The 9,346-nt window shown below is 40.1% G+C and overlaps 1 protein-coding gene across 1 annotated transcript in view; it reads right to left on the bottom strand.

Moving 5' to 3' along the window:
- Positions 1 to 4,236: 4,236 nt before the first annotated feature.
- ELOVL6 (ELOVL fatty acid elongase 6) overlaps positions 4,237 to 9,346 on the bottom strand; it is a 233,388-nt gene continuing 228,278 nt past the window's right edge. Inside the window, exon 4 of the mRNA XM_007940750.1 lies at positions 4,237 to 4,661. Within this exon, the coding sequence (XP_007938941.1) occupies positions 4,237 to 4,661 (425 nt within the window). The remainder of the gene's footprint in view (positions 4,662 to 9,346) is intronic.

Below are 9,346 nucleotides of genomic sequence, written 5' to 3'. Positions count from 1 at the left end.
CTGTCCTCCTGAAGATGGAAACTTTTCAGAGAAATAAGTATCTAAAAGAGAAAGGATGGGCCATACCAATACAAATTTACAACTCAAAGTGCTGAACTCTGGGAAGCCAGGTCTGTTCCGTCTTCACACTTCTAATAGCAGTCTTGAATCAGCAGATGGCCAGTCCAACTAATGTGTTAAAGAATCACTGACCAAGCTGGAAAAGAAAGGCCCTTAACTTGTGCTATAGTTGACTTAGTTGTATGCCACATTATTAAAAAAACACACAAAAAAACAACTCACTGCCATTAAGTCGATTCGACTCATAGCGACCCCTCTTCCTTGGGTTTCCAAGATGGTATCCCTACGGTAGTAGATTACCCAGTCTTCCTTCCAAGTCCAAGGAGTGGTTGGTGGGTTTGAACCACCAGCCTTCTGGTTAGCAGTCAAATGCCATAGGCACTAAGCCACCAGAGCTCACAGTGATTAAGCAGAGGCTGTTCTATTAAAAAAAAAAAATTAGGATCGTAGCCTGACCATATTCTCTCTTCCAGGTAATTCAGGAGTCTGGAAACAAGGCTAGGATTTTGCAATGTTCTGTTGTTATGTGCCGTCGAGTGGGACCCGACTCATAGTGACCCCTCCTTGGGTTTCTGAGGCAGTATCACTACGGAAGTAGATTGCCCAACCTTCCTTCTGAGGAGTGGGTGGTGGGTTTGAATCGCCAGCCTTCTGGTTAGCAGTCAAGTGCCTTAGGCCTGGAATGTTCTACTCCAGTGTAATTGACTCCAGTTGCTTTCTTTGTTCTCTGATGTGATAGGTATTATGTTATCATGAAGGTACTACATCTGATTTTTAAAACTATTCTGTGGCTTTCCTTCCTAGAAACACTCTCTTAGGTTCTTACTGTCTTTCCATTAGATTACACAAAAGCCCATTCAAATGAAGTTTCTGACTCAGTCCAGAGCTAGATCAGCAAAGAGAAGTGAAGAAGTAAAGGGAAAAAAGAACAATTCTTGCTTTCCTCTCAAGCAACATATACGTATATATTCCTCCTCACTCTCCCCTTCTCCCAGTTTTATAGTGGAGGGTGGTCAGAAGGATGGGAATACATTTTTGGAATAATAACTTCAACCCATGATTTTCATTTGTTACTCTGGACCTGGATTTGGGTAGGAATAATGTCGTAGTTGTTCTTTTTTTCATAACCAAACCAGAAGATCCAGATAAATCCCCCTGCTCTATAGTATTTCTCACTCAACTGGAGCTCATGGTTGATGCTCAGAACCAGAGTATAAAACTGCATGTACATATATATGAAGCCAGGGTTCATTTTTATTCAGGAATGATGTTTTCACCACACTGGGATTGGAATACAGTGGGACATCTTCAATGGAAAGACTATCTATTGCAGCATAGTGGGACAGCTATAAAAACTGGCCTGGCCCAGTTTTTCTGGAATGTTAACTGACAATAGGATTATCTATGTGGCAGTTGATTTCTCTGGTTGGTTTCAGATTTGCCATGGGCTAGTGATTCAGCCTCATATCTTGATATAATTAAGCAGTTGAGATGTTCAAAACATTGCACTGAAATTGTCATACCAGAATTTTGAGTTTTAAAATGAGTTTTCTTTTTCTTCCCATGAAAAACTTCGGAAATGCTTTTAGATAAATTTAGTTAATTTAAAAACAACTTATTACATGTTCAACATGTAAACACAAATCCTAAAGCATTTCACAATTGTGAAACCACTACCAAGATGGAAATGCTCTGGAACCATCATTTGGGATCCAGTTAAGTTTTCTGCTCATTTCCTTCTTCAAACTTGCATTAAAGGATCAATGACAAATCACTGAATTAAATAATGAAATCAACTAGATGAGCCTCTAACTCTTCCCTCAATTAAACTCCAACCAGCTGTTGTTTCTCCTTTTCCTCATTTTAATTATTCTGCTTACTCTCTGTTATAAGGGAAAAAAAGCATATTGCACAGTATCGTGTATTTTTCAAAGCACAAAATAACATTAGTTGAATCCTAAGAATCTATTAGTTGTTTCTTATCACAGGACTGGTATTTTCACCTCATGTCAACTTTTCTCCCCATATTAGTACATTTCGCCATCAATTGTTTCTCACTCATGAACCCACAAGAAACCATCACAGACTATTCACAATAATTTAGCACAGATATAACAGCTCCCCTTCTGGTCACAGCTTCCCCCAGGTCTACCAGCCATGACTTGGTTAACATGGATTCTTTGTTCATTGCTCAAGCCATTCACATAGAATGGAATAAAACTTTATTCTTTTTAAATTCCACACAGAAGCGAGATGCTGAAAAGCCCTTGTCATCTCTGACAGAAAAGCAGAGCAGCTCTGTTTCATGAATGACAACACAATTAAAGCTAAAATAATATAAAAATAATTTTGAAAAATCCCTTGTACTGTACACTCTCAAATAAAGCAAGAAGACAAATTTCTTTTATGCTAGCCAGAAAATGTGTTTCTATTTATTTGGGCTTTGTAGTTCTGTGTACCCCACATCTGTGTGCATATATGTGTGGTTATGCGTGTATAATCTATGCAGTGTAGTAGCCCCTAATCTTTTCATCTAGTTTGTCTAATCATTAAGCTACTTAACCAATTAGAATACTATTATTCACATTGAACAACTTTACATAATTGCTTCTTTGAAATACTAGGAACATTTTACACATTTATTTGGCTTGCAAAGGACTGAAATATTACAGATAATATAATCTAGCTTTTTTATTTTTTAAAGAATATGGCTCTTAATAAATTGATTTTCTGAGTTCCAGAGCGAAAATCCCTTTTAAAAAATTTCTGAAGCAGACTTGGAGCAGAATGTCTTCTGATTTGGTCAAAAAACGATGAATATTTTATCTCATTTAAAACTATAGTAAGTCTATAGGGGGCCCTTTGTTGTCAACTGTTTCAGCCAAACTTGCCATGAAGTGTTTGTTGAAGTATCTCCACTTGACCAGCAGAGGGCACTTTAAACACCTCTACATTGCTTGGGAAGCAAATGCAGATGATGCAGAAACACAGTGTTCACGCATGTCAGAAAGAGCCCTGCAGATTTTTTTTAATTCACAAAAATATAGAAACTATGGACTGTATCACAGGGTTTCATTTGGAAGGTTATGCATACGTGTGAAGTCAGAGAAGAGTAAATGTATTGACGGTCTGTTGAATAGAATTTATACCGTACCTCTTTTCCCCACTGCCTTTTCCCTTTTCTCAGATCAGGAATAGTATTGCATCAAACCTTTTCTACAGAAAAGGTTTGTGCAGACAGTACAGAATCCATTTGCCGATCATTTGTTGAATTCTTTTAATCAAATTTTTATCTTCTCTATTCTGTATTCATCTGTTCAAAAGCCTGGGGGCCGACTGGACAAAGGCTAATGCATCATATTTAAGAGCAGAAACTGCAGTTCAGCTATCAGCAGTGCTCTAGGACAGAGCTGCCCCTTTGAGAACTGGGCGGCAGTGTATCTATCCTCCCAGGACGAACCTTGGAGAAGTATCGTTCCCCCTTTGGTTTGGGCAGACTCACTAGCCTGAGGCTGCACAGTGAGGGGAAATTATCAGTCTTTCTCTTAGTTGAAATATCATTGTTTACATCCATTTTCAGAAGAGGTGACTAAGACATTTTTTTCTGGGCGGGAGAGGCTATCACTGCTAACCTTTCTTAAAAAGGTTTGCATGTTTTGCAAAAGCATTTATTGTTCTAGATATACACCCTGTGTCTCTTCCATTTTTATCTTTTCTATAGGTTCCAGTTTAGTGTTGGAAAAACAGAAATAGAAGGATTGTATGAGTATGTGTGCTCACACTGTTTTAAGTAAAACTCATCCTTAGTGAAGTGTAATACTTAGTAAATACATTTCATATCGTGTTAATAACCTTTGTTTGCTTTATGTTTCTCTCTCTCTCTGCCTCAGGCTCACTTTTGTTCTCATTTGTCCTAGAGTTGACAGATACAAGGGGATGGGGTCTTCCAGCAGCAGTCCTTTGAGATGGAGGTGAACTCAGTGAGTCCTCACCAAAAAAGGATCATAAACTTACTGGGTTATGTCAACCTAATTCTCCCTAAGCTGCCTTGGGTTTTGTGTTTGCTCGTATGTTTTGTTTTAGCTGCACCATATGTGATTCCTTGTGCCATTTTCTTTTGTCTATTTTTTTTTTTCTTGATGACCCTGAGCTACGGCTTCCTCCTCAGTTCCAATACTATTCAGCCTTCGTTGTTTTCCTCATTTTGCCGATGTAGGCGTCAAAGAAGAAATGGCAGAAGAGCACAAAGTAGCTGAGGTACATGAGTGAAGACCAGAAGATGTTGTGAAAGTGAGAATAACACTGGTCCTGCTGCATCCAGGAGAAGACCAGGTAGTTAACTACGCAGCCCATGACCATCTGAGTGATCTGGGACAAAGTGATGAACATGGCAAACTTCCGGGAGACTCGGAACCCCGCTGCCCGCAAGGCATAGTAAGAGTACATCACGGCGTGCACGCCGTAGTTCATAGTCATGAACCAACCACCCCCGGCAACCATGTCTTTGTAGGAGTACCACGAGTACAGGAGCACAGTGATGTGGTGGTACCAGTGCAGGAAGATCAGCTTCTGCTTCCGCAGAATAATGAATATTGTGTCTCCTGAAAGACAAGAAGACAAAAGCACATGAGTCCTCTGACCATCACTGAAGGATAATTTATACTTTTACAAGAGAGTAGACCTCCTGAGCTAGCACTTGAGAGCCAGACTGTTCCTGCTGTCGTGTGCCATCGAGCTCATTCTGACTCCTAGTGACTCTATAGGACGGAGCAGAACTGCCCCATAGGGTCTTCTAGCTGAAATCTTCATGGGAGCAGATTGCCTGGGCTTTTCTCCTGAGGAGTCGGTGGTGGGTAGAACTGCCAACTTTCTGGTTAGCAGCTGAGCTCTTTAACCATGGCACGACCAGGGCTCCTTTGAGAGCTAGGATGATGAGGTTTGAATCCTGGACCAGCATTTACTAGTTCTGTGACCGTGGGCAAGTTACTTATCCTCACGAATTCCCAGTTTCCTCTTCTGAAAAATGAAGGTAATAAAAATACTCAGAGTTAATTTGGAAATGGATAGTAATGATGCCTGTACAAAATCAGCCACTCCTAAGAAGGAAGATTGGGCAATCTACTTCTGTAGAGATACTGCCTCAGAAACCCAAGGAGGGGTCGTTAGGTTGCACAAAATAGGTAATATGATTTATGTCACTGAATTGTACACGTACAAATGGTTAAAAAGGTTAACAAGAGTTTTGTTAAATATATTTCACCACAATAAAAATTTAAAAAACTTTCTAAAGACAAAACTTAATTCAGAATTGTTTGAGGGTTAAGTGGTATCATCAACATGACCATGTGGCACATAGTAAGCGCTCGATAAATGTTACTTTTAAGAAGGCATTTTACACAAAATTCTTTTTTTTTTTTTAATTTAAAATCTGGAAGGTACATCAGCAACCATGTTCTTTCTTACCATACATTTTTTAGTATGACCTGTTGTTGTTGTTGTTGTTTGCTGTCGAGTCGGCCCCGACTCATAGCGACCCCTCCTTGGGTTTCCAAGGCAGTATCACTACGGAAGTAGATTGCCCAACCTTCCTTCCGAGGAGTGGCTGGTGGGTTTGAACTGCCAGTCTTCTGGTGAGCAGTCAAGTGCCTTAGGCACTATGCTACCAGAGCTCCTTAGTATGACCTAGAGGGGTCAAGTGACTTGTCTCAGGTCAGGTATCAATTGAGAGAAACAGATTAGAAGCCAGGTGTCCAGCAAAATGTTAGTTGGCTTTCCCAGAGTAGTAATACCATAATTGATCTTTGGTACATGACAAAAGCATCCCTCAAACACTTATTTTTGTAAGCTTCCTATAAAATGTGAAGCCTTCCCATATAGCAGCAAGGAAAGTAACATTTAAACAAAAGGCAAAAATAGAAAAGGAAATAAAGGATATTTTTTGCATGCACATTTGCTACCCAGGGTAATAGGAAAATTTTATATACCAAAGAATCAAGTGATTAAAAACTGAAAATGACACCGGTGTGTAGGGAATAAATTGTGAAAAAGCTTTCCAGGACCTACCAAAATTTTTTCTAACAATTTTCCTTTGAAGAAAAAGATCACTGTTTCTGAGGTAGGAAATTTATATTTAGTAGAAGCTAGAATTATGCTCAGATAGATTAACATCTTCCTAGCTCAGCACAATTCTGTTCTTGTTAGGTGCCACTGAATCAGTTCTGACTCATTGTTGTACACTGACCCTAGATACAAAAGAACAAACACACTGCCTGGTCTTGCGCCACCCTCACAATCGTTGCTGTGTTTGAGTCCACTGTTGCAGCTACGCTGTCAATTCATCTCACAGACAGTCTTCCATTTTTTTCACTGACCCTCTACTTTTCCAAGCATAATGTCCTTCTCCAGGGCCTGATATGTCCAAAGTGACACAAGCCTCGCCATGTTCACTTCTGAGGAACATTCTAGCTGTACTTCTCCCAAGACAGAGTTGTTGGATCTTCTGGCAGTCCAGAGTGTATATTTAGTATTTTTCGCCAATACCATAATTCAAAGGCATCAATTCTTCTTTGGTCTTCCTTATTTATTGTCCAGCTTTTGTGTACATATAAAAATACAATGGTTTGGATCAGGTGCACCTTAGCCCATAAAGTGACATCTTTGCTTTTCAACACAGGTCGTTTGCAGCACATTTGCACAGTGTAATATGTTGTTTGATTTCCTGACTGTGGCCTCCATGGGCATTGATTGTGGATCCAAGTAAAATGAAATCCTTGACAGTTTCAATGTTTATGCATTTATCGGGATGCTGCTTATTGGTCCAGTTGTGAGGATTTTTGTTTTCTTTATGTTGAGGTGTAATGCATAGTTAAGGCCAAACATAATTCTGTTGTTGTTGTTGTTGTTATTTGCCGTCGAGTCAGCCCCGACTCATAGCGACCCCTCCTTGGGTTTCCGAGGCAGTATCACTACGGAAGTAGGATTGCCCAACCAATTCTAGCATCTGCTAATATAAATTTCCTACCTTGGAAACAGTGGTCCGTTTCTGTAACAATTCTTTGAAAAGTCTACAGATTCTGAAAAATCTTTTGTAGAGCACTCATAAAGAAGAACGAAGAGCAAAATAAACTAGGTGTATCCCCATCAAAGGCAAAAAGAGTAAGAAACAAACCCAATTCCATTAACAAATCAAGAAAAAGGGAAGATGCTTGGATGTGGGACAGAAACAGGATTTATGCAGGTAACTGCATAATGTTTTCTGTCTCTATGATTATTAGACATGGGAAAATCCAGTATTTAAGGCATTAGGTGAACTCAAACTTGACTTCCTGTTGTAATAATAACAACTAGAAGTCCTCTCTTCTTGTTCTGAAATTTATTTAGGCACAAAGGGAACTTAGTGGACAGCCTGCTGCAACCACACTGATATATCCCTCTCATACTCCAAGGACACACTATGATGGTTGGTCCTTAGGAAGGTGTGAGAATGCTGGGCCTGAGAAAGACTTTTAAAGGTTCTGATGGGCATGGCTGATACAATGCAGGTGCAGCCTGATATTATTCAGCAGGAGCTATTAGTTTGTTTAACTGATGTTGTTGTTAGGTGCTGTCAAGTTGGTTCTGACTTACAGCGACCCTGTTTATGACAGAACTAAATGCTGCCCAGTCCTGTGCCATCTTCACAGTCATTGCTATGTTTGAGCCCATTGTTGTAGCCACTGTGTCCGTCCATCTCATTCAGGTCTTCTTCTTTTTCACTAAGCATGATGTCCTTCCGCAGGGGCTGGTTCCTCCTGAGAACATGTCCAAAGTATGAGATGGAGTCTTGCCATCTTCATTTCTAAGAAGCATTCTGGCTGTACTTCTTTTATATCAATCTATCTAATAATACATACATCTATATACATAATTTTACTTATTTTATTGTTGAGAACATACACAGCAAAACATACACTAATTCAGCAGTTTCTAGGCATACTATTTAGTGACACTGATTACATTGTTCGAGTTGTTCAGCCATTCTCACTCTCCTTTTTCAGAGTTGTTTCTTCCCATTAACATAAATTCAATGCTCCCTAAGGTTCCTATCTAATCTTTCAAGTTCCTGTTGTCAGTTTGATCCCATATAGAAACTCACTGAGGTTGAGTTGGATCCGACGTATGACCCCTCCTTGGGTTTCTGAGGTGGTATCACTATGGAAGTAGATTGCCTAACCTTCCTTCTGAGGAGTGGCTGGTGGGTTTGAACCACCAGCCGTCTGGTTAGCAGTCAAAGTGCCTTAGGTACTGCACCACCAGAGTTCCTCATCTCATATAGATGGTTCTTAGAAGAGCATAATGCTCAAGGCAGACATTTTTTTTTACTAAGTAAGCTAAATTATTTTTGGTTTAAGTTTTAAAGATTAATTCAAGGCAGTGGTTTCTGGCATTCATCCAACCTTCATGGCTCTAGAAAGTTTGGAATCCATGAAATTTGTAGTTTTGTTCTTTATTTCCCCCCTTTTGCTCACTATTCTTCTATGGAGTCTTTGATCAAAAGGTTCAGTAATGGTAGCCGGACAACACCTAGTTTTTCTAGTCTCATGGTAAAGGAGAGTTGTTCATGGAGGCAATTAGCCACTGACTCTCCCTTCTTCTTCCGTTGTTCCAAGTGATTAGAGACTAATTGTTGTGTCTTGGATGGCCGCTTGCAAACTATGTATCAAGTAGGAGGTAGAACAGAGGCACTAAACATACTATTGGGAGCTCTGGTAGCGTAGTGGCTAAGGCATTTGACTGCTAACCAGAAGGCTGGTGGTTCAAACCCACCAGCCACTCCTCAGAAGGAAGATGGGGCGACCCCAAGGAGGGGTCGCTATGAGTCGGGTCCGACTCGACGGCACATAACAACAACAAAACAAACATACTATTAGGCAAATTAACTGGATGTCCCATGAAACCAAGACTCTAAACCTCCAAACCAAGAAACTAAATCCTATGAGGTTTTTCATTGTTACATAATCAGCCTCAGCAGCTACTGGGTCATACAGTAGTTCTCTATTAGTTTTTTAAGGAACTGCCACACTGTTTCCCACAACGGCTGTATCATTTTTCTCCCACCAGCAATGAGAAAGTGTTCCATTTTCTCTACATCCTTGCCAACATTTTTAATTTTTTTTTTAAATTATCCTAGTGAGAATGAAAGGAGCTCTGGTAGCATAGTGCCTAAGGCACTTGACTGCTAACCAGAAGGCTGGCGGTTCAAACTCACCAGCCACTCCTCAGAAGGAAGGTGGGGCAATCTACTTCC

The sequence above is a fragment of the Orycteropus afer genome, unplaced genomic scaffold, assembly GCF_000298275.1.
Source record: "Orycteropus afer afer isolate SDZICR_OR568_19922 unplaced genomic scaffold, OryAfe1.0 scaffold00071, whole genome shotgun sequence".
Taxonomy (NCBI): domain Eukaryota; kingdom Metazoa; phylum Chordata; class Mammalia; order Tubulidentata; family Orycteropodidae; genus Orycteropus; species Orycteropus afer.
This window is presented reverse-complemented; position numbering and strand designations above follow the sequence as displayed.